Source organism: Thermomyces dupontii, assembly GCF_041956625.1.
Source record: "Thermomyces dupontii strain NRRL 2155 unplaced genomic scaffold VTN31scaffold_1, whole genome shotgun sequence".
Classification (NCBI taxonomy): domain Eukaryota; kingdom Fungi; phylum Ascomycota; class Eurotiomycetes; order Eurotiales; family Trichocomaceae; genus Thermomyces; species Thermomyces dupontii.
In genome coordinates, this window is record NW_027192307.1 from 1,992,490 (window position 1) to 2,016,659 (window position 24,170).

Below are 24,170 nucleotides of genomic sequence, written 5' to 3' on the forward strand. Positions count from 1 at the left end.
CCAACTAAGGTATGTAGTACTACTATTGTGCTGCGCAATGCAATGGGAATCAGAACTGTGCCCACACAGACGACTCATTTCATTCATGAGCAGACTACATGGGCATGCCGTACGAAATAGTACATCAAACATTGAGCAATAGTACTCTTACATATCTTTCACTGCAGAGAAAGACATGCAGTTATGACACTTGCAACACAAACACTAGCTCCTGGTCAGGTCCGAGGAAGCGTCGTCAAGTATACGTACAGCAACAAATGACTGTCCAACACACTTATTCAGATCAATACACTTCTGGCGAAGCTGCCTCGCACGGCTTTTCGCCCTCCAAAGCCAACCGCTCTTGATTGTACTTTTCACCCACGACGTGTAACTTCTTGCGATCGGTTTTGTTGGAGGCAGTTCGGGGGATCCAAGTAGCGAGCAAGTACTGTTTCGGCACCTGATATGAAGGAAGCGCATGAGCAATGCACTTCTTCACTTCCTCCACCTTCGGCGCCGCAACGGGGTCCTTGGTGGCATCGACGAGGACCGGCTCCCCCTTCAAAGCAGGGGCAGTGCTCGTTGGATGATTGTCCAGATACAGGTACGCGGTCAAGATGGGATCGCTGACAACATCAATAGCCCCCAGGAGATCGATCACCACGGCATCCTTCGGCGTCAGGCATTTTCGCGCTTGGTGCTCAACTTCCAGTGCATCCACTCGGCAGCCATCGAGCTTCAAAATGGTGTCTTTCCGGCCGATATACTGAATGGCCCCGTCATGATTCATGCGACCCAGGTCCCCGGAGCGGTAAAATCGACTTGCCACACGGTCGGTATGGATCTCTGGTAGCCAGGCGGGTGGCCCATCGAGAAACACGGCCTCCGTTTGTCGGGACATTTGATCGAGGTATCGCCGAGACAAATGATGGCCCTCCATGAGCAGTTCACCCACTGCTCCCGGCGGCATGAGCCGATTAGGGTTCGACGGGTCCACGACCCAGATGGCGCCAGTCGAGGGTCGGCCGACCTTTGCCGTTTCCTTGACGTCGGGCTTGTCATTGAGGGCGCAGCAGATGGCAACTTCACCCATCCCGTACTGATTAATCAACTTTGTTTTGCTGTTTCTCCACTTGAGAATGAGGTCCTTGGGCAGTGGCTCCCCGCCAACGCACAAGATGTCCAAAGACGGCACATCTGATGGCTTGAGTTTGATCGCAACTGTGGGCGTCAAAAATATCGTATTCGCCTGCAGAAAGTTCACATTGTCGATGATATCCTGCAGCGTTTTCATCGGCCTTGGAACACAACAGCAAGCACCGATCATCAGTGGCACAAGGAATTCCAGATTGCTGATATCGAAACTGTAGTCGTCAAAATGTAAAAAGCGCGTGTGCGGTCCAAGCCCTAGATTCCGTACATAGTCACGGATTGCGGTGGTGTATGAGTCATGAACCTGGATGATGCCCTTGGGCTCGCCAGTACTGCCGGAAGTGAAGAGGATGAGACAGGCGTTGTCAGGCCGGACGGTGGTGCATGCGGGTTCCGGATTCGCTGGCAAACTTGTAACTGTGTCGTGAGACACCTCTACAACGTGATCCACATACTTGCTGAACTGCTTCGCGTACTCCTTGCTCGTGAGGAGGATCGTCGCCTTCGCTCGGCTAATCACAGACTCTAAGTAAGCAGGCGGATGTTGTGCATTGACGGAAATGTATGCACCACCGGCTCGGAGAATGGCGAGCCTTGCTACGATCGACCACATAGATTTTTTGAAGCAGCTGAGCACAAAAGTCTCCGGTCCAACTCCCATACCCACTAGATGATGGGCTAGCCGTAAGGAGAGGTCGTCGAGCTGACCATACGTCAAGTCACCTTCGTAACCGCAAATGGCCAGGCGATCGGGGGTCAAGCGACACTGCTTCACAATGAGGTCGTGAACGCAGGCACTGTAGAGCGGGGATACGTTCTCTGTCAGCGATTTGATGATCTCGCGGTCGTTGTGCGAGCATGTGTCGATCTCCCCCAACTTCAGGTTGGGGAATGTCAAGATGTCGGCCAGGACGTGTGTGAATGTATCGAGAGCGCTACGTGCCATCTTCCGGTCAACGCTGGAATCCGCGTAATCGATTGTCGTCGAAATACGGCCGGAGGGAGTTTTGGTGACGGTTAGGACAAGGTCCAGCTAACACGATCATCAACTTCTATCGCCGATCAGGGCAGGCACGGGAATCGCTTACCTTGTCGTCATCCGGTGTGTTATCCTGCTGCTGAAGGCCTTTGAGAACCAGAGCGGTGTTGCAAAGCAGCTCCGCCGGTATCGGAGAAACGAAGTAAATATCATACCCAGGAGGAGCGATTGCGAAACGCGATCGTTGTCCGGCTTCCATTCGCGTCAAGAAGGTTGGAAGACTCTCGCCGCTGTCGAAGCGCAAAACGCAGAGGATTCTCTCGGCGCCTGCCTGAGCCTCTTCGTCAGCGTCAATGGAACCATTCGCGATGACAATCCCATTGCGTGCATGGCCGCCCCCGGTGGGCGGAGCGTGATGGCCGTTGACTCCATTCGAGATTTTTGCATGGCCGTTGCCGTGGACCTTTTCGATGCCGTTGCTGATGGCGAATCCGTTGATCTTGGGTTTCGCAGGAGTAAGCCAGTCGCGAAACTCGAACGAAATGATTTCGGATGACACAAACGACTGCAGCGTGATCACCCATGCTGCCTTTAGGATTGCCGGCAACGAGACTCCGTGGTTCTTGAAAGACTCCTCGGTTGCAGTCCACCGGCCGTTTAGCACGGCCTTTTCTTGACTTCTTCGACGGCCATCTGCGCCGGTTGCCGGTTCGAGAATGGGGAATCGGCAGGGAGGAAGTCGTTCCTGAGCAGTCTCGGTGCTTTCAAGATGCATGATGAACAACAAATGTCAATCGACGATGGGTACGTCAATGGGATGCTGATGCAGGCTTTTCCTCGACTTTTGTTTGATTAATCCATTTCCGCACGATACTACCCCATCGTCGGGGTTATGTATACCCTGTGCGACCAGCACAACAAGGCTCTGTACTTGTCCTCCGTACTTTCTCCGCCATTATCCCCAGCCACAAGTGCGACGACGCAAGCCGCCACCTTCGAGTTGTCCAATTAAAGCCCATGAGCATTCGTCCACCTCGAGGAATTTCGGACAGAGTTCCTGCGAGGGACTTTCCCGTGACTTTGTTTTCTGTGCCTCGACTTTTTGAGACGTGATTGAGGTGCAGAATGGAGGCTGGCTCGCGTGAACAGATGTTCCTCGACCACTTTTCTCAATGGTTCGTGAAACTTGCAGAGTCTAGGCTAGGCTGGCTAGCTGAGGTGGATCGATAGACAAGGGGAATGACAGATCGACGGAAGCGATTTAGCGCGTCTGCTGGAATGAGGTTAGGGTTTCCTGGATTTTGGGTCATGGCTGCGAACGAAAGCATTACGGTACTTGACCTACTATTTAACTTACATGGCCGTATCTACAGGGTCCTACAGAATCCATTGTTGCTGGAGCTCGATTATTATTAGTAAGGTATATGCATGCTTCTGTTGACAATCCAATCATCCTGCAAGGACCAGGCCCAGGTTGTCCAGTCCCTGCGGAGTCCTTCATGAACACGGATCTGATCTGCGAAAACAGAGGACATACGAGAACTCCAATATACTGTAGGCCTATAGTTTTGGACTCATTTGACATGTGTTGATCCACTTCTCCTTGTCAGCCAGCCGAAGATTTGCAGCAAAGGAAGCACAGCCTTCCATGACCGAATGGCTCTCGCCTGCGCGGAACCTGTCGCAAGTGTCCGATTTCCTGGGTTGCATAACTACCACTAGTGCCATGTCCAGCAAGTTTTATTTGCTTTTTCCGCAGCCCGATCAGGTAGACATGCCGTCTGCAACTGACAGTAGTATGTTGAGCACTAGGCACTTCTGTTGACCCCGGAGATTTGTCGTCTTGCGTCGACTTACAAGTAAGATCGTCTGCTATCTGGTAAAGGCCTTTTGGTTGATACAGTACATAGTAGTTTGCAGAATATAGGTACTCGTCCACTGGTTGTAACAAAGCGCGTAAAAGAATATCATGCGTAGTGCTGTCTGCATCCTCACCGTCTGAACTCGCCCGGTCATCAAGTGCTACAAGATCGGGACTTGGGCTATTTCGGTCGCTGAACGACTTCAGAGTCAACGTACGGAGTACTTGGATCTTGCTGTTCGTCCTAGGACTTTGCAGAATGAATTACTCGCGACAGAAGCTGTCGTGGCACCTGCGATTCCGTTCCAGCGTGCAGTTCATTGTCGCTTCTGTCACGGTGGCAGTGTTCACGGTGAGCCCAGCGGCATCGCTTCGATCACTATCCATTAACTGACCAACCTTCGCGTAGGATACATTTCTTTACAGGTGAGGCAAGATCTCTTGGTCGCCACGGACTTGTCGATAGGCTGACCCATTCTCGCAGTCTCCTGATTCCAATCTTCCCGTCGTCAATTCATGAGCGATGCGGCGTACCGCGGGAGAAGGGTAGGACGCGACCAGACTTGTTATGGACACCGAACTGATAGCTGGGTCCAGTTCAATGGTATACGGCGCTCATCGTCGGAATGAGTGGCACTGGAAATGTGATAGGATCATGTAAGTTGACCGTCAAGTCTGCTTGCGCATCGTTGGACTAACTGAACGACCTCAGTCATGTTTGGATGGCTCGCTGGTCAGTCTCCCCTCTGAAGGATATACGTGTCGCAGCAATCTTACGAATTCAGATCACAGTAAGAATCGACGAACGCCACTTCTTCTAGGACTCCTTCTTTTCATTTTTGCTACGGTCATGATCTGGGTTGGCCGCGTGATTTCGCTCATTGCAATCGGCCGATTCCTCCAGGGTCTGGCATCCGCGTGTGTATGGAGCGTCGGTCTTGCGCTACTGGTGGACACTGTGAGCAAGAACGAGGTCCCCATCTCAATGGGCTACATAAACATTGGTTTCTGCAGCGGAACCGTTGTGGGCCCTATCGTCGGAGGAATGATGTACTCGTACGCTGGTTACGACGTGACAATGGCAGCTGCGGTTGGCCTCCTCATTCTTGACGTGGTCTTGCGTCTCCTTATTGTCGAAAAGCGAGAATTGGCTTTGATTATGGCAGATCGATCTGACGAAGCCTCCAACTTCCCCAACGACGAAGTCTCACCTCTCCTCGGAAACGGTCATGGCCCTCACGCGGGTGGTTCGAACAACAGTGCTGAAGAAATTGCATACCTGACACTTATTCGATCTTCCAAGGTAGCTATCAGCCTCGCGTGCGCTGCTATACAGGCAATCAGCATGAGTGCATTTGAAGTCACTTTGCCGTTGCGGTTGGGGGCAATCTTTGACTATGGCCCGCGAGGAGCTTCTCTGGCCTTCATTCCCCTGATGGTGCCTGCCTTTCTGGCTCCAGTTATTGGTGCGTCGTTTTCCTCAGTCAAGATATCAACGTTGAATCTGACAAACGAAAAAAAGGATACTTCTGTGATCGTATTGGGAACCAGCCAATCGTGGCATCTGGATATTTGATCTGCGGTATCATGTTCATTCTTCTGCGTCTGCCGAAAAGCCACACTGTCTTGGATCAAGTCGCGATGTTTGGAGATTTATCTTTCATCGGCATTGCCATGTGCATGATCATGACGCCGGTCTTGACAGAGATATTTATTGCGGTGGATGATCTGGAAAACCAGAAGCCAGGCCGTTTTGGCCCTTACGGAGCGTTTGCTCAAGCGGTACGTACGGCCTCACTACCGAATAACCAGAGACGTGGAATCTGACTGCATGCAGTACGGTTTATTTCAGTTGTTCTACTCCGCAGGCATGCTCATTGGCCCTTTAATTGGTATAGTCATTGCATCACTGTCTCGTTCAAGCCAATTACTAACACGCGGAATAGCTGGATGGCTCAAGACAAGTTTCTCATGGGACACAATGACGTTGGCACTCGGTGAGTCCTTCAGTCTGCCAGATCAACATGTCAACGTGGAGTCTTCTGACAGAACTAGGTATCTTCAACGTCCTTGCGATCTCTCTAATGGTTTGTATCCCGTTTGATTACTACCTTGCGCACAGAGGCTGAGACCCATGCTGACTGATGGGCCACAGGTACCAGCAGATCAGTTTCGTGCGATTCGGAGGAGATTTGTAAGATTCACTACTTGGATCAGGAACCTTCATAAGTCGCACGACTCTGGTGCGTAGGGCAAGGTCGCTTTTTTACGCAAGGATCTTGTTCAATATTAATACAAACTGGTTCTGGAATGGCGATTAGTACAGTTGTATAGGCACTAGATCGTGTATAGGTATCTTAGCATAAATGACACTTACATAGTGGAAAATATAGAGGTACGGTATCTACATCAATCCTCTGTGGCCACGGAGGCATTGTTGACGCAATTGCCACACCGATCTCTCAAGTCTTGACTGCTCTATGGATTGGTTGACGAACTAGCCATCTATTCCAAGCCATTCATTGCGGTCGAGGATATCACAGCGGAAATGCCGCCCACACCTTTTCAGTTCACGGCAACTGTCTCACCTAACGCCTGTATAGTGATCATTGCCGCCGAATCCATATTTACACAGGTTGTGCTTCATAAAAGCCAACACATTGAGACCAAAGTCATGCTGATTGAATAGTACATTTGCCCACTAGTACTGCTTTCCGGGCCAATTCGCGTAGATCTGCTTTGGTCGCAAATGCACAGGGGTCTCTCCCTCTGGTGCGCCGGGGATGGTCTTCTTCAAGCCCTGCATAAAATCGTTAGGACGCGTTGAATTGGCATCACGAAGTCTGACATACCAGCTTCTCAAAGACGCAGTTGTTCAACTCCATCTCCGGCTTCCGGCATTCGAAAAAGTGGTGGTTATTGTTCTCGAGGCACTCCCAATGGGCGTTGAACTGCTTCAAGCAGTGGGTGTTGATGTCCTTGATCCTACATCATCCATAAATACCTCGGACTGTGCCGATCTCAGTAGCGATTGCCACATACACACTTGCCGCACATCGTGTGACTTTACGCCCTTCTTTCAGACACTCAAACTCCCCTCGGCCATTGGCCTCGGCCTTGCACTTCATGTAATCATCATTATATGCGCGACAACGATCGCCGATGAAATATGATGCGCTCAGCAACGGTGCAGACGTGGCTCCGATCTCTTCCACCTTGGGAATGTGATCGGGCATAGGCGTCGTGTCGACGAGGACGTGTTGATTGAACCTGTGGAGGGCAAGCAAGTCAGCCATTAAATGGCTTCATCGGAGAAAGCATGCAGCAGTGGTGCTTACCGCGGCTCCCGTGTAGACATGTTGGGCGGCGTATCTGCTCAATTCCAGACGGTAGTATGGAATCGGAGTCAGAAGAGGAGCAGGCCGCAGACGGAAACCTGCGATGGAGGTCCACTGTCAGCCAATTTCCCGGAATTTCATTGGTTGGTTGCGTCCTTGGAGCTGTAGATGCTTACATAACTACGCCTGGGAGTTGGACTGTTGAAGCAAGCAACCCACCTTGTGTTGAGTAAGGCGTGAGGCGTCGAGAAATGTAATTTAAGATCCAAATAGTTAAAACTACTCATTCAGCGATCTTGAATTGCACTGGGGTCGTCTCGTTTAAGATGCTTGTACAGAGCCTAGGTGCAGGAAGAGGCGAGTCACGTGATCGACGCGACTGGTTACTTTGGAGTTTGTTTTTGTGCACATCGAAGCGACGCTCTCGTTGCTGCTGTGCTGCTGTGCAGCTCGAACCGTCTTGTCTGCTGTCAATTATTGTTGACTGAGCATGAGTCGGGTACTTATTCCCTCTCGTGCTTGATATCTGCCGTCGCTCATTTCGAACGGCCCGGCTGTTTGCATCAATCACATCTGCATTGAGAACAGCTCGCTGTATCGGTGATCGCAATGTCGCTTTTCGGCTCCAACCAGTCGGGTGGTCTCTTTGGCAATCCCCAAAACAAATCGAGCCCCTTTGGGAGCCTCAATACCAATACGACCGGTACGCAGCAGAACCAGCAAAGCGGCGGATCATCGCTATTCGGCAACACTCAGAACAATAAGCCCGCAACTGGCGGCTTGTTTGGCTCGACGCAGAACCAATCTTCTGGAAGTGGCGGTCTTTTTGGCAATAACACTACTCAGAACAAACCAGCGACGGGCGGACCGTTCGGCTCGACGCAAAATCAACAAACCGGAGGGACTGGTACCGGGCTCTTCGGAACGTCCACTTCGCAGCCGCAGCAGACTGGTGGCGGTTTGTTTGGAACCGCGAATAAGACTCAAACACAGCCACAGACGGGCCTATTCGGACAGACTACTCAGACACAAAACCAACAGCAGACCGAAGGTGGCCTGTTTGGGTCAACTACCCAACAAAAACCGCAGGGTAGTCTGTTTGGGGGGACATCGGGGCAATCACAGCAGCCACAACAGAGTGGTGGATTGTTTACATCTACGAGCAATGCTCAGCAAACATCCTTGTTCGGTGGTGCTCAACAAGGACAGCAACAGCAACAGCAACCCCAACTGGGGCAGTCAGTAAACCAGCAATTGGGATCAACTCTGTGGACACCGGGCCGCGGAATCACTGGAGGTAAGCAGATAATCTACATAGATGATGGCGGGAAGGTTGAGAACTAACCCTCGACAAGTTCACAGAACAGTTCCCATGCAAATGGCGATCGTTAAAGACAAATGGGATCCGACAGTGCGAACATCGCCTTTCCGATCGTATCTGTATAACTACGTTGGCGAGGACCAGGCTCCATTCTATCAACCGGGTCCCGATGACGATGAGACAAAGTGGGAAGATGCCCTGCGCGAACGACCAGGCCCTGGCTACGTCCCAGTTTTGGTCAAAGGTTACTGGGAGCTAGGAAAACGTGCGCAAAGACAAAAGGACTTTCTTGCTATGCTTCAGACCCGGTTGCATGAAATCAACACTTGCCTGACTGATCTGCTTTCTCGACACGAGCTGAAGATCTCGGTCAAGATCGCAGACTGCCGACGGAGGCATCAAGTCCTCAGCCATCGATGTTTGTCACTGGCTGCAAAGACGCAGATTCTTCGTAATCGGGGCTATGCCATGGATGACGCAGAAGAGGAACTGAAGAAGAAACTGGCTCAATTGGAGAGGAACGTCTTTGACCCGACGATCACCGGTCGCGCAGAGGAGATCTGGGCCCGCATGCTAGCGATCCGCGAGCATTCCAAACGGTTACAGGATGAGATGGAACGTGTCGGCCTCGGGTCTTCTGATGCGGACGAGTCCTTGAACGAGAATGTCATCAAGACCGCCAAAAAGGTACGTAACTTATTTTTCTCTCTCTCGTGACCGAGATATGAAGCTGACGACTTCCTAGATTTTGGAGGATTATGCCTCACAAATCCAGCACTTGCAGAAAGAGCTGGAAAATCTGCAGAAAGAAGTGGATGAGGCGCAACGGGCAACGAGCCAGAGTGGGAACTAAAAACTACCTTCGATCCATTCTCCATTGAGATTTGGGACCATGTTCTTCTCATTACGTGTGATTGACTGGCTAGGAGGTCAGACGGCGTTGAGCGTTAAGGCATGCAACGATATTGTACATGTAGCGTGTTTTTCCAGAATAGAGAACCCGGGATGTCTGCTATTGCCATGAAACATGCTTAGATGTGGTTTCTTGGTCCAAGAGATACAGATTTCAATAACATATTTCAGAGGAACTTCTTGACAAAGTCAACAGCGAAGGGCGCTATTTTATGCAATCGTAAGCCATAAACTGCCAACAAAATGGACAGGTTCCCAACATACAGAGGTAGAGCAGCACTCCGCTGACAATGATCGATTGGATGGTCTGTCGTGCCTCGATCTCACCGGCCTGGAAAACGATGCGAATCAGCCATCATCGGTGGTTTGTCACGGAAGCAATGAACGTGGATTCGACGGCCTCGAGTACTCGAGCCTTGGATGCGACAAATGGGGTGCTTGTCTTACACGAATCTCCTCCTTCGAGGCCGGCTCCGGTCCTGAGAAGAGGAATCGTCAGCAACTGAAACAAAAAGGAAAAAAAAAAAAAAAAAAACAAAAAAAAAACTTACGGACTTACATGCGCTGGAGACTCACCTGCTTCTGCTGACCCGTCAAGTATGGGTTCCGCCCAACAAGAATAAACGAGCCAATAATGGAGGCGACCCAGGTCAAGCCAATGATCTTGTATTTCTCCTCGCGCAGGAAATCAAACGCACGGTCTCGGAAGGTCATCTTCGCAAGCTCCTCGCGACGACGGCGTTCCTCCCGATCCTCTAGATAGCGCACCTTCTCGTTCCGGTTTGCCTCGAACTTTCGCGACGCATGATCGGCAGCGACAATTCCAAAGAATGTACCGGATGATGTGACCAGGAACGCCTTCATCGGGACAGTAAGGTTGCGGATGGTATGATAACGACGTGATGCTGCCATGACGCCTGCCAAACCCCCTGCCAAACCCAGTACAGAGCCGATAGCTCCACCGCGAAGGACCTCCCTGAATCATTGTTACTCCAAGTTGTTCATCAATAAATCATGGTCTAACACGAACCGATAGTGGGCGGCCTCTTCTTCTTTCGTAAGCAGCTTCATGGTGGTGACAGGATGGACAAAGGTCGATCAAGATGTGCAGTCACTGGAAAGAGACAACAAGAAGGTTGTCTACGTTGAATCCAAGTGCGCAAATTGATCAATCTCTGCGATGGCAAGAGAATTGTGAGGTCAGGCCTGACACAAATCTTATATAAAGACAGCTGAATCAGGCCACCGAAGAAAAATCGGGCTGATTATGGAGATATGACCTCACTTTGGACAACTCCGCGGGGGGACTTAAAACGGACTTCATGCGCTGGAGACTCACCTGCGAACATTTTGTCGAATGGAACGAACGGACAACAAGCTCACTGATAACTGAAGACTATATTCAGAAACGATGCACAGATTGGATGACGCACGCTCCTGCCGTTGTGGTCAGAGGATTTTGAGGTTGACTGAAGATATGTTGTAGATCAGTATACAGTAGTGCTTTGGAAATTCAGTTCTCAAGACAGGTTGACCTCAAAGCTGCAAGATACTGATAAATACTGATACATGTAAATTACAGCCTGCCAAGTTGCAGAATTGTATATTAGTGAAATAAATTACAGACCGCTAACCGAAGAAGTAGGCTTCCCGGCCGGACGGATACTATGAGCAGAGAGTCCATCTTTTGACCCAGCCTCTGCGGTATTCTAATCACTGGTAACCAGGCTTTCCCCCTTCTCTGGCTTTTCTTGACTCTGATTTTCTTTTATATCTACTACTCCAGAGCAGCTGCTCGATTCTGGTCATCCCCGTTCGAAGAACCGAATTTGGTCGTCAGTCGCTTGGCATCGCAGGTCGAAGCCCACGCGACGCGGATCTTCACTTTCAACGCTGTTCATATAGCCTGATCACTTCGAGAATTTGCAATGTCTGCTTCGCCAAGGTCAGATACCGACATCCCGGCCGCTCCTGTCGCGGAACAGGAGCATACCGAAGAATCCAACACTGAGGCCGTCGAAACCACTCCTGACGCCAAAGACGTCGCCGAACAAGAAGCGGCGTCTGCCGACAAGGACTCGTCTGCCGCACAAGAAGAGACCGTTGAACATGATACTTCCGCAGGGAAATCGTCTCCAGACAAGGCTGCGGACTTGTCTGATGATGAGTCCGTGCTGTCGGAGGTTGATGAGGCGCAGTTCGAAGACTTCAATCCCGATGACGTTGACATCGAAGATCGTCCGACTTTGGACATTGATGAAGAGAATTTAAAGCTTATTGGCCGTCACAAGCGCAAGAGGCGCGAAGATGGCGAGGGCGATCAACCAAAGAAAAAGCGGGAACGTCGCCGAGAGAAGAAATACCGACGCCAGCAGCTTGATTCAGAAGGTGCAGATGATGAAGCCGGAATTCGCAAATCGCGCAAGAAGCACGACGAGTCGTCTGAGGATGAAGAGGCTTTGGATCCAGAGACAAGTGAGTTCATGCTTCCTGCACTCCTGCCGATGACCAAGTAGTTAACGACCCCAGGGCGCCGGCGGGCTCTCGATCGAGCTATGGATGAAGCTCTCAAGAAACCGACCAGACGTAGGCGCAGGGCAGATGGAATCGTATGTTCTTCTTGGTCACGGCGTCGGATTTGGGCACTGACACCATTGTAGGATCTGGAGCAAATGGCAGATGCGCAAATCGAGGACTTGCGCCGGCGTATGACTGAGGCTGCTGCACTCGATGCTGAGGCCCGTCGTGAGAAGCGACCCGCTACACACAAGCTCGCGATGATGCCGGAGGTTCTCTCGATGTTGAACCGCAATCAATACATCAGTAGTCTGGTGGATCCGGACATCAATCTTCTGGAGGCCGTCAAGTTCTTCCTGGAACCACTCGACAATGGTGAACTGCCGGCATATAGCATTCAGCGAGACTTGATGGAAGCCTTGACTCGGTTGCCGATCAACAAAGAGGCTCTGATCGCCAGTGGTATCGGTAAAGTGATCGTCTTCTACACGAAAACAAAACGAGCAGAACCAAAGATTACTCGACTGGCTGAGAAATTGCTCGCGGACTGGACGCGCCCAATTCTGCAGCGGTCTGATGATTATTCGAAGAAGGTGTATGAAGAAGTCGAGTTCGATCCTACGTAAGTGCTCCCAAGTTTGTATAACAGCGGACTTGTTATTGATTTTGTGCAGAACCCTCGTCAATCGGCAGTCCTCTGTATCGACACAAACCACTGCAGCTGAAGCTCGAGCTCGGGAATTGCTCCCTCCACGGTTGGCTAACCGTGCTCGTCGTGAGATTGGCCACACCACATACACGGTTGTCCCACGTGCCACTGCTGTGCAGGAGAGCAAGTTCGCACGACCCCTGGGGGCTAGTGGGGAGGATCGTTTCCGCAAGATCAAGGCTCGTCAGATGAATGCGACCAAGGCGTCACGTCGGTGATGTTGTACGCCGGGATGCTATTGAACAGTGCAATAATGAACGCACAAACATGCTTCATTTAGGCGTTAGGAGGGTCGGCGTTATGGTATTGAATGACACTGTCTACTGCTTGCCGGCACTACGTCGATCACTCCAGGTTCGTCTGTAATCCCCGAGCGCAGCCGGACACGTCGGATGGGTCGGCCTATTTCAAAGGCAGCCTTCCCAGACCTGCTGGATGTCGGTCCTTCATCGCGTCAAGGCATCATTGTCCTAAAAGTCGGTTCCTGCACGGGGTTTGCTCTTCGTGTTCATGTCGGCACGCGAACTGCTGCCTCGATGTCCTTCTCTGGCTTCGTTGTCCGTCTTCGTGCAATGTATTATATTAATATTGGTCCATTCGTACGGATATAGATCATTGAATTATGGGAACGTCGAAAGTCCCGCGGTCGAAGGACGGCCCGATCAACATGTACCTTATCGCCCCGTGCCATGCCACCGCGGGACGTGGGACAAAAAAGTCGAGTGTACGGAGTACCTTTTTCGCACGGTACTGTACCTGAAGAACCCACTCGCCAATTCTACACTGAAATCATAAATAATGGGTCGAAGCTTGTATCGATAAGTAACTATCGGCATCTACAGCGAAAATTTATGAGGTTCATCCGCCACAGGCTGTTGTTCCCAAGTCAACCTCGGCACTTGGCCGCGCGATTACGACGCGCTTTCTCTCACGCCTAAAAACTCAAAAACTCTCGCTGAGAGAAGTTCTCGCGCAAACAGCGCATCACAACGAGATCAGAATGACGGCCGCAATTGCTGCGAAGATGTGGACATTGGTCTCCTGGAAAACAGTTCTCCTCCTCTTTGCGCTGGTCAATTGGAAGTCGCTGCCTTTCGCATGGACGGTGCGTAGTGGTATAATGATGATGGTGCTCCTATCTCAGGGGGAAAGAGCGATTCTGACTTCCAGCCCAGTACCGCGTCTTCTACTACATCTTCAGACACCTTCGCCGCGATCCGGTGAAGCTCCTCAAGCTCGGACCGCAGCCCGTCGATGCCAGAGGACGGCCGACACACCCCATCTTCGCCGCCGCGAGCATCACCAGCTACACCTCCCTCCTGGAGACGGACTACAACATGCACAAGTCCAACAGCACGTACTACGCCGACATGGACATCTCCCGCACCTCAGTCGTCACACAATTGTACACTCCCGGCGCGGACATTGTCAGTCGCGAGCTCGACGTGGAACTCGCCGCCGCCGCAAAGGCCGAAGGCAAGCCCGCGCCGAAGAAGAAGCTGCCCATGTACATCGCGCTCGGCGCCGCGTTTTGCTCGTTCAAGCGGGAGCTCAAGCCTCTGCGGCGCTTTGAGATGCGCTCGCAGGTCGCCGCCTGGGACGAGAAATGGCTATACGTCGTGACATATTTCCTCCAGTCCGCTCGAAAAGGGGCAGAGCCGACACTGGCGGCAGTCGGGGTTAGCAAATACTGCTTTAAGAAGGGCCGGTTGACGGTGCCGGTTGAGAGAGTTGCACGCGCGAGTGGACTTCTTCCACCACGGCCGGACGGGGTTTCGACTCCTGTGCCGCCCGTGTCTTCGACGCCGACAACGAATGGCCTCTCTTCGGCATTGGACGAGACCAAGTTAGAATTGATAGAGATCGGGAAAAAAGTTGAACCACGAGTGCTGGAGCAGCAGCGACAGAAGAATATTGATTCTTGGGACCCGAACGTTTGGACATGGGAGCGGATCGATGAGCACAGAAAGCGAGGGCTAGAAATGCTGCAGGGGTTCCTGACGCTGGATAATAAATTACTGGAGGACTGGAATCAGGCCTGATTCTCTTTAGTTAACGTAAGCGTTAGTACTACTGCACTCGCGAACCGGACTGAGTAAGGAACAAGTCTATAGATGGATGGTTGTCTATTTTTCATTCGATTGCTCTATTTTACATTCACCGTGCAAACCCAAAAGCCATGTATGCAACACAGGAAGCGACGGAGGAGATAGGTACGAGAGTGGAGAGGTACGTAAAGTTGAATTACTGCGTATTGGCATCCTGCGCTTCCTTTTCCTCGTCGTCCGAGCTCTTCTCTTCAGGAGCATGATGCTCGCCTGCCTGACTGGCTTCCTTCGCTTCACGCTCATACACTGGACGGTGAAGCATCTTGAGCTTGGCCTCCTCAGCGGCAACCATATCCTTCCAGAGGTCTTCCGTCTCTGAGCGGCCGTGCGAGTGGCCATGCGGCAATGTGGTTCCCGACGCGGACCGATCGGCCATAGACGTCTCTTTCGCAGCCTGGCGACCCGACTTCATCGCCTCCGTGATGCCCATACCGCGACGCTGGTCACTGATCTCAAACGCCGCCGTCGCACACAGGACGGCCACGGTCAAACCCTGAGCATAGACACGAGCCTGCACGATCTTCTGCTGACCCGTCAAGTATGGGTTCCGCCCAACAAGCATAAACGAGCCAATAATGGAGGCGACCCAGGTCAAGCCAATGATCTTGTATTTCTCCTCGCGCAGGAAATCAAACGCACGGTCTCGGAAGGTCATCTTCGCAAGCTCCTCGCGACGACGGCGTTCCTCCCGATCCTCTAGATAGCGCACCTTCTCGTTCCGGTTTGCCTCGAACTTTCGCGACGCATGATCGGCAGCGACAATTCCAAAGAATGTACCGGATGATGTGACCAGGAACGCCTTCATCGGGACAGTAAGGTTGCGGATGGTATGATAACGACGTGATGCTGCCATGACGCCTGCCAAACCCCCTGCCAAACCCAGTACAGAGCCGATAGCTCCACCGCGAAGGACCTCCCTGAATCATTGTTACTCCAAGTTGTTCATCAATAAATCATGGTCTAACACGAACCGATAGTGGGCGGCCTCTTCTTCTTTCGTAAGCAGCTTCATGGTGGTGACAGGATGGACAAAGGTCGATCAAGATGTGCAGTCACTGGAAAGAGACAACAAGAAGGTTGTCTACGTTGAATCCAAGTGCGCAAATTGATCAATCTCTGCGATGGCAAGAGAATTGTGAGGTCAGGCCTGACACAAATCTTATATAAAGACAGCTGAATCAGGCCACCGAAGAAAAATCGGGCTGATTATGGAGATATGACCTCACTTTGGACAACTCCGCGGGGGGATGGCCGAAGTGAAGAATACTGTACTAACTAATAGTCTTGGCATATTTTCCACGTGACTGATGGAATAGGTTATGGACCTTGATACATATTTCACTATGGTTTTCTGATAGTCTCACTATGATCCTTAAGGCACCAAAACACCTGCAAAATTCGTTCAGATTTCGCTGAAACCTGGTGATATCCGCGATAACGCTCCTTTAGTACCCCCAATACTGCAAAGTAGAGATTCCAAGTCAAGGTGGTGGCAGGATGCGACCGAAAAGTTCAGCACTTTGGATTTGAGATTTCGCAAGTGATTAATCGAAAAGTGCCCTAGTATCACTAGATAAAGAAACTACGCATAGATTTCAGCCAAAGTTGCTCATTTAAGCAAGATATCTTAGTGAAACTATCAGAGAATCATCGTGAAAATAGTTATCAAGGTCCATAACAGGTTATGTAACTGATGGATATTCCATACTATGATTTCGTGAGGGGACCGTACGTTATGAGGGGACCCCTCACTGTTGACGCGCGGACTGAAACGAACATTTGAGCTACTCGTGCGACGCATCCCCCAGTAAATGAGCACTCGTCAGTTGTGTGGTGGTTCAGGGCTGAGCCCTATAACAATGCCTGAAGCGGATTCATGTACGAATGTATTTGGTAGATCCTACAGTGCTTAACTGCTGTTGTCCAGAATGTTGCCAAATTGCTGCCAGAGATCGTCTTTGTTTTTGACAATTTCATCGTTAGTAGCATTGATTGTCAGATGATTTACCTGCTATGGGCCGTGCAGATGCAGCGACCAATCCACGCCTGTGCGCGCACCGTGAGCCGGATTGAATGCTCTGAAGTAAGTACTAGGTACACTCTATGTACTATTGCTTGACTCGCTTGAGCAGATCCTCGTGCATGTTTGATTTCGCACAGACTCCCAGTTGCTCAATCTCAGAGAGATTGATTATAAAACACCAGAGACCTCGAGAGAGGTAGTAGCGCGCCCAAGCTAGTAGGACACCACGAAGGCTTCACTTGCTATCAACAATGTCCATCCTCTCCGTCCTAGATAGCAAACTCAAACAGAGTATGCACGGAGCGATTCCTGTCAAGTGCAATCGTCCCGACGAAGTTATAGCCGTTCGCAGAGAACATCTGACCGTGACCTAGTCCTTCGATACCAATATTCTCCTCGACCCAAATTCATGATCCGAGTCCCCGAGCGCTGGCTACAGATGAACGCATGTTCTTCGACATATAGATCGTCATACAGCTTTGTCGCTGACCTCGTCAGTGCTCAACTATCGCGATGACAACGGCCGTCGCTACCAAGCATTCCGCGACGAGTGTAGGAGCTGATCTCTTCTTACCGGACCAAACCAAGATCTATATCGATACTGATTCCTGCTTTCTACTTGGCGTACTTTCTCCCCAACAATGAGTCGGAAAATGACTGCCTGCAAATGTTTTATGAGCTCCCTCTCCAAGTGTTGTACCGGAAAACTCTATCTGACCTCAATCAAGAACCTGCGGCGGGCGATCGACCTGGGGACTGGGACAGGTATCTGGGCCATCTGGCCGTCTCGATCAGGAACTTTGGAAAGCTGGTCAAGCAGTGCTATCGGTATGGCGTTGTAAACTTTTCCCTGTTTTCTTTCTTGCTCTACAACGGAAGACAGATCAGTCAAGCCCGGCAGCTGGGTTGAATTCCAGGACTGGGACTGCTACCCCGTCCGGAAGACGGTAGTGTCAAGGCACTTGCACTCCAACGGCCCTATGTACAATTAAATTTTTGATGCGTTCGAGAAGGACAAGTACGAGCTCCGTCCCGGAGTCGAGCAATGGTTTAAGGACAGCGTCTTCGTGAACAGCCATGGGGAGAAGTTTGTCATTCCCTACGGCGTCTGGCCAAAGGATTCCCATCACATATGTCAGTTAACTGCCTTTGTCTTCATAGAGAAATCAGACAGTGATCCAGTCTGGACCCCTTCCTACAGAAGGACATCGGCGCCTGGAGCCAGGCCAAGTGCGTAGCGACCGGCTTGGAGAGCGTCTTCCTGGCCGTTCTGACGCGGCACAAGCAATGGGCCCAGGATGAAGGCATGAATTCTTGCCGGCCAGGCCCAAGCCGACGGCCGGAAGCGCGATGTTCACATGATTCTCAACTTGTGAGTACTCTCCCCTTGCAAGCTTTCAAGCAAGACTACTACATATCTAGTAGTATAGAACTGGCTACGAATGACACCCGCGGCTATGTCGTCTACGGCCGGCGTCCCGAGAACTGTCCAAGGTGAAATCTTGGAAGGACAATGCTAACTATTCGTAACTACAGTGCCACTTCAAGACAGTGAATTGGTTGCATCTCTCCGCAATGCTGGTGACATGTCATGCTAGTTGGGCTCGTATCTGATTGAAGCACATAAATTGAAAATTCGGAACAACTGTAAGTCATATCCAGATTCTCGTCCATGACCTATGACCAATTCATAACCTCGTAACTTGAATATGTCTCATGCATCTCATGCTCGCTAGCGATTCCCACCCTCGACTAGCTGTGCTGGTTGCCGACGTTTGGCTGGGGACTTGTGTGTACCAGCGAGTATTCACTCAAAAGAGGAGATCCAGCAAACCCTTTCTCATGGGATCCTCGCCTAACCTCGTCGTCGTCGACACGTGTCGGCAGGTCAGTACCGCTGAGGGAGGTGGGCAAAATAGAGTCCTTGAGATTCTGGACCGACTCGTAAAGAGAGTCCAAATACCCCTTCTCCTTGACCCAATCTGGTTGACTAGTTGGCTGTTGAACTTTGACAGAGGCCGGGCAAGGAGAGTACTCACCATGTACTTGATAGAAAACCTCCACTGGGATGCTCAACCATGTAAGCAGGGCTGCTACCTGGCCAAATTCCCACCCGTTGCTCTCCACTGCTTCATCGCCAATAGCGTTGAAGAGTTTTTCTCGTTGTGCCCACAACAAATACAGGGTGTATATCATTCCAATCATACTCGCCGTAACCAAGATACCCCAGACCACGCCTAGCGAGAAAAGCCACCAGCGCCAATGGGGATGTCTTTGCAACAGCACTTTCGTTCGCTCGGCGCTCAGACTCTGCGTTGCAAATGCAACCAAGCAAACGCCAGCAACTATTCCTACCACCCATGATGGATATGTAAGTGGTGAGATTGTCTTGTATACCGTACTACTTGCCGAACATGCGGCCACGGCCATCTTCCAATCCTCGCCATGGCGTGCATGCCCGTTGATCTGAGATCTGTCCATTGCGACAGCACCCATGATGAATCCAACGGCGAACTGGAAGAAGCGAAGCCACCAGCGGGCCACAGGATGGATTAGAGTGAAAAAGATGATTATAAGTGACAACAACTGCATGGCCATGAGAATTTGCATCTCGGCCAATTCGAATATTGTCGGCCCCTGATCGAGTCGCACGAGCGAAGCAATCGCAGTGGTGAAGATCAGGAAGATATTCCCATCGAAGAACGCTACCTGCAACTCGGAAAGAGAACGGATAAATCGACTTTGCGTGTTATCCACCGGGCGGTGTTGTCTCTCGCGCGAGTGCCTGTAGAGTCGGTACGCGACGTGGGTAAGAGGCCCGCATACCAGAGTCAAAGCGACCTGGAACGAGTAGGAAAACATGATCTGATGGTGGACATCCCTACATTAGCCCTGAAGTGTGCTTACTACTGGGACATCGTGTGCGTCCGACTCACTCCAATCCCGTCCAAGTCAGGGTTACCGGTTCCATAGCTGAGGATACAGAGATTCTGGCACTCCGTCACGACTTCCGTGATATTCCATCCATAGTCATGGGCATCTTGAAAGAATTCCATAGGATCGGTATAGTTGCATCTTGGGTTATCGCTCTGAGCCGTGTCGAGCTCAGTCTCTCTGGCTAGAACCACGTTGAAAAAAGCAAACAACAAGCCCAGGATGACTGCGACGGGCAGCACCCGCACCGCCGACATCGTGGATACTAGACAGGCGTGTCTTTGACCGCAAGCATCACCAGAACGAACTACTACTCCTTCTTACGGTCTCTCTTAAATGCTCAATATTAATTGTGCGCTCCAGCTCTTTTCCGCCCCTCATCGAATCGTTAAGTTGTAAACTTAGAAGCAGCTAGTTAAGTAAGAACAGTTAATTTTTCTCAGCCGCATTTGCGCCTGTTTACAGCCAACACCTTGATCTGAAGTTCCGTGCTTTGATTGATTGAGTGTAGGTGCTTTTTTCCATATCGGTATGCGCCAGTAAAAAGCTAACCTGATCTTGGCCCCTTAGGGCTGTAGGTTGGCGGGTTGGACACCCCACTTTGTCCTTCAAGCATCCTTCCCTTGTTCCCTTGAGGGCATGGTCGATACATACAGTATGAGCTTCCTGGAGATTCCTAATGAGGTTAGGAAACTCACCTGTTGGCACTCTGTCAGACTGTCAGAACTCAAAAGTGGTATTTGGAGAAAAATTCAAAGTCCAAAAGTTGATAACATTAATCCATAACTGGTAGTTGGTAGTGTATACAAAGGTGATTGTACAAGCAGCAGAAGCCAGGGCTCACTCGGGAGACTCCTAAGGAGTTATTACAAGCAGGGCCTCAGGATAACTATTACATTGTGATTCTGCAGACGATGCATGTGACAAAAATAGACGTCATGTCAGTCCTGTTAGGTACTGACGAGTTCTGGAGGCTGGAAAACTCACACTTTGACGTTGTGGCTGGTTTCAGCACATTTTAGGTTCGGCACGGCACGACCACACAGAAGACGAGCCGTTCAGAAACCACGAAACTGAAAGGTTAGGCTACCATAAGTACGGAGTAACTCGTAACTTATCGGGAAAAAATTCCTCAATTCTCGTGAGTCACGTGCTGATTGATCAGCACCAACTCACCAAGCCAAGCAGGTACATCGACACGCTGGTAACGCGCTCGTTGCGCGCATGCCCTGAAACGTGGAAGCAGAGGTTTTTTTTTTTTTCTTTCGACCCTCAGCTGCTTCATAATACTGTGCCAATTCGCCCGCTCAAGTTCGACGTTCAAGTTGCCTTTGAATACTATCCAATTGCAGACCGTCAGTCTACTCGTGGTGACCTTGACATCTAGATCACAGATTCCTTAAGATGACAGCCATTCAATACTACTCGGTTATCCTGATGAGCAGACGTTTTCTCCGAAGAAAGTAGGATCCCATGACGAGCGTTCAATATGATCAGGAGTCATGTACTTCTTCCAGAGGAACGTGGTGGCTCCCCCCATCCCCCTGGGCTGTTCGGGACATCGACAAAGGGCCTCTCCACTGAATCCAGGGCATAGCGGGCGTACTTGTCTCTTGACTTGCCGGGCCTACGCAACAAGGCAAACTGTCGGTAGCGTAAGACGCCTTCTTACCAAGGTGCGTGCCTCCATTGGAAATTGCCTGTAATGCCATCCACGACTTCCAATAAGGAACACGTAGTATTTCATCAGAGCAGGACAGTCGGCAGATTTTCCCAAGACTACCAATTCGCGGCGCAGGCTGGATATTCAACTTTTGTGCCCCTGGCCGCGAAACAGCGGCTACCCCTCGTTAAAGGAAAGTGATTATTCACCGGATCCTCGAAGTCTCTCAACGGAATCGATGGGTTCAATCTTGGACTAGATAGGCTGCCAGCTGATTTGGCTGTTCAAAAGTGGGAGAAATCTCTAAGCCTGAATTTAAGCCAATTGCATAGGCATCAAGAGATAAGACATGGCGACATTCCGGTATTCTAGACCGCTCAAAGTTCATGTACCCTGCATCTTCAAGGACGAGCGAAATCACCTCAGCTAAGAACCCCATAAATACTTAATACAGAGAATGTGATACAGTACACATGGACGGTGTACGGCGCCTGTCACCAGATGTGCTGTTCAACATGCAACATCCCGATGTGGCCGGAATTCGCAATGAAATGGTGTTCTATCTATCTGTAGGCCACCGATCGCAGATACTGCATTCCATCTGATGCAAAACACGAAGTTGTCAACGTCTTCAACGCAAGAGAGTCCCAGTGCGATCGTTGACGGCTCCAACACGTACAAAGGGTCTTCACCTGCGAGTTCCTTGAGCGCATTCATGATACTAGGACAGCAGAGATGTAGACTGGGGAAGGACTGAAACATGGAAGAAGATTCGAAAAGTAAGTAGTACTCTCCGGATGAGTGACATGGATGAACGAACTAGGACTTCGATCGCTGGAAAACTCGCAGCCTTCGATTCCAGATCATCCACGCACGATGAACAGCATCATATCTATGTTATGCGAAGCTTAACTGCCAGAAATTCACTTTTTTTTTTTTTTTTGGTCCAGCGATTTCGTCCTTGCGCGGCCTTTGGAACCCCTTACACTCACTTTGTTCGTTTCAGTGCACTCGTGAGTACATAGCTTTTTGCAGTTTAACTACCTTCAACGTCTCCGCTCAGTTTGCCGGGTCCGTCAGTTTGGTTTGGCATCGACACTTAAATCTAGTAAGTAACTACCAGTTGGCGTCAACACTCTGTATTGCCTAAGAACGTTGGGAACACCGAGTAGTTGTGATAAGTCAATCAATTGAAGCATCTGCACAAGTTACTAACATGATTAGAAAAGGAGTTGGATGTTTCCCATGGTCAAAACGATTTGACTCACAGGAACAAATAGCTGGAGAATAAATAAAGTAGGTGAAAAACTATTCAACCCAAGAGTTGCACGCAGTGAAAACCCAGGATTAAGCCTGAGTGTCTTCGAGTCAAACAAAAAAGGCAAGCCACTTCAGAAGACAGCCAGCAATGCGCCCACACCCGCAATAAACGCTGCCCGATTTGACAGCTTAGTGCCGACCGCGGCACCTGTGAAGATGGGGTCTTCCGGCGCGGTGGTTTTTTGTGGTGGCGCCGGAGCCTCGTCGGTTGTCTTCAGCGGTGACTCTACAGGCCAAGAGGCCGAATAAGTGGGAGTAATTGTTTCGGGTTCAGGCTTTGGAGGAGAACTAGGAAACTCTGGAGTCGGGGTCAACGTCTTGGTTTCTTTAACGGGAGGGAGCTTGGTTGTTTCAGTGACCGTGATCGTATCAGTCTTGGTGATGGGAATTTTCACTGTCTCTGTCCCGCTAGTTGTGGTGATATACGTAACTAATACAAGATTAGCTATGAAGATGACCTTGAGTTCCTAATACTCACCAGGGTGCGTTGTCGTGACATAAGTAATGACTTTAGTTGTTCCTGGCAGGTGTTTGGTAATGGTCTCCTCGTGCGTGACTGTTGTTGGAGGAGGAGGAGGCGGCACAAGGGTGGTTTCTTTCCAGACAGTAGTGGTGATAGGCGGAGGTGGTGGCTCTTTGATGGTGGTCTCTTTCCAAATGGTCGTAGTGATAGGGGGTGGGGGAGGAATCTTGACTGTGGTCTCGTCCCAAATAGTCGTAGTGATCGGCGGGGGTACGATGGTCGTTTCTTCCCAGACCGTGGTGACTTTTGGGGGAGGAGGTGGAGGTCTGATGGTCGTCTCCTGCCAGATCGTAGTCGTGATAGGAGGAGGTGGTGGTAATTTGATAGTAGTCTCTTCACAAGGTGTCGTCACCGGAGGAGGAAAAGGCTTGGGCGTTTCCTTCGAAGGTGGCAGATGAGGGTCTGTTTTCTCCCCCCAAGGGGTCGTGGTGGGTGGTGGCAGCCATGGCTTGGTTTTCGTTATATGATCATCATCGTCATCGCCGTCATCGTCATCACAGTCTGTGGTCTGGGGTGGCGGTGGATGGAAACCTTTTCCCTCTTCCTTGTCGTCGTGGCCGACTTCCTTCGATTCTTCCAGGGAAAATGGCTCGGTTTCCTTGCCGCGAGGAAGAAGATTGTGAGGATCACGTTTCATGACCACTCCTGCTAGAGCGGTGCTGCTAACAAGCAGAAACAGGACGATCAAGAGCTTCATTCTGGGTTTATTCCAATGAGCTCACCTTAGGATTGATCTTGATGAAGTCAATTGTGGCCTCACTGAAGGGAGGACCAGACAGCGAGAGAAGCAATTCAAGAAGGAATTGAGCAAGATCTGGCACTTGCAAC

General features: G+C 50.7%; 9 protein-coding genes across 9 annotated transcripts; 4 read left to right on the plus strand and 5 right to left on the minus strand.

Annotated features, from left to right (window-relative positions):
- Nucleotides 1-283: 283 nt before the first annotated feature.
- VTN31DRAFT_734 (uncharacterized protein) lies at nt 284-2,888 on the minus strand (the record flags this gene model as incomplete). The annotated part of the gene is made up of 2 exons (XM_069408050.1): nt 284-2,167; nt 2,223-2,888. 2 exons carry the CDS (start codon nt 2,886-2,888, stop codon nt 284-286), a joined length of 2,550 nt encoding a protein of 849 aa, XP_069263590.1.
- Nucleotides 2,889-4,233: 1,345 nt separating this feature from the next.
- On the plus strand, nt 4,234-6,078 carry VTN31DRAFT_735 (uncharacterized protein; the record flags this gene model as incomplete). The annotated part of the gene is made up of 8 exons (XM_069408061.1): nt 4,234-4,326; nt 4,384-4,400; nt 4,459-4,520; nt 4,572-4,631; nt 4,687-4,707; nt 4,760-5,440; nt 5,497-5,756; nt 5,812-6,078. 8 exons carry the CDS (start codon nt 4,234-4,236, stop codon nt 6,076-6,078), a joined length of 1,461 nt encoding a protein of 486 aa, XP_069263591.1.
- Nucleotides 6,079-6,675: 597 nt separating this feature from the next.
- On the minus strand, nt 6,676-7,332 carry VTN31DRAFT_736 (uncharacterized protein; the record flags this gene model as incomplete). The annotated part of the gene is made up of 4 exons (XM_069408072.1): nt 6,676-6,774; nt 6,827-6,959; nt 7,017-7,244; nt 7,313-7,332. 4 exons carry the CDS (start codon nt 7,330-7,332, stop codon nt 6,676-6,678), a joined length of 480 nt encoding a protein of 159 aa, XP_069263592.1.
- A 589-nt stretch (nt 7,333-7,921) lies between these two features.
- Nucleotides 7,922-9,486, plus strand: VTN31DRAFT_737 (uncharacterized protein; the record flags this gene model as incomplete). The annotated part of the gene is made up of 3 exons (XM_069408083.1): nt 7,922-8,609; nt 8,668-9,320; nt 9,379-9,486. 3 exons carry the CDS (start codon nt 7,922-7,924, stop codon nt 9,484-9,486), a joined length of 1,449 nt encoding a protein of 482 aa, XP_069263593.1.
- A 1,987-nt stretch (nt 9,487-11,473) lies between these two features.
- On the plus strand, nt 11,474-12,989 carry VTN31DRAFT_738 (uncharacterized protein; the record flags this gene model as incomplete). The annotated part of the gene is made up of 4 exons (XM_069408094.1): nt 11,474-12,020; nt 12,075-12,154; nt 12,206-12,684; nt 12,737-12,989. The coding sequence occupies 4 exons, from the start codon at nt 11,474-11,476 to the stop codon at nt 12,987-12,989; spliced, it is 1,359 nt and encodes a 452-aa protein (XP_069263594.1).
- An 806-nt stretch (nt 12,990-13,795) lies between these two features.
- Nucleotides 13,796-14,813, plus strand: VTN31DRAFT_739 (uncharacterized protein; the record flags this gene model as incomplete). Its single annotated transcript, XM_069408105.1, has 2 exons — nt 13,796-13,876; nt 13,947-14,813. The coding sequence occupies 2 exons, from the start codon at nt 13,796-13,798 to the stop codon at nt 14,811-14,813; spliced, it is 948 nt and encodes a 315-aa protein (XP_069263595.1).
- A 202-nt stretch (nt 14,814-15,015) lies between these two features.
- Nucleotides 15,016-15,891, minus strand: VTN31DRAFT_740 (uncharacterized protein; the record flags this gene model as incomplete). The annotated part of the gene is made up of 2 exons (XM_069408117.1): nt 15,016-15,796; nt 15,851-15,891. The coding sequence occupies 2 exons, from the start codon at nt 15,889-15,891 to the stop codon at nt 15,016-15,018; spliced, it is 822 nt and encodes a 273-aa protein (XP_069263596.1).
- A 2,763-nt stretch (nt 15,892-18,654) lies between these two features.
- On the minus strand, nt 18,655-20,093 carry VTN31DRAFT_741 (uncharacterized protein; the record flags this gene model as incomplete). The annotated part of the gene is made up of 3 exons (XM_069408128.1): nt 18,655-18,884; nt 18,942-19,767; nt 19,839-20,093. The coding sequence occupies 3 exons, from the start codon at nt 20,091-20,093 to the stop codon at nt 18,655-18,657; spliced, it is 1,311 nt and encodes a 436-aa protein (XP_069263597.1).
- A 2,797-nt stretch (nt 20,094-22,890) lies between these two features.
- On the minus strand, nt 22,891-24,039 carry VTN31DRAFT_742 (uncharacterized protein; the record flags this gene model as incomplete). Its single annotated transcript, XM_069408139.1, has 2 exons — nt 22,891-23,249; nt 23,298-24,039. 2 exons carry the CDS (start codon nt 24,037-24,039, stop codon nt 22,891-22,893), a joined length of 1,101 nt encoding a protein of 366 aa, XP_069263598.1.
- Nucleotides 24,040-24,170: the final 131 nt, after the last annotated feature.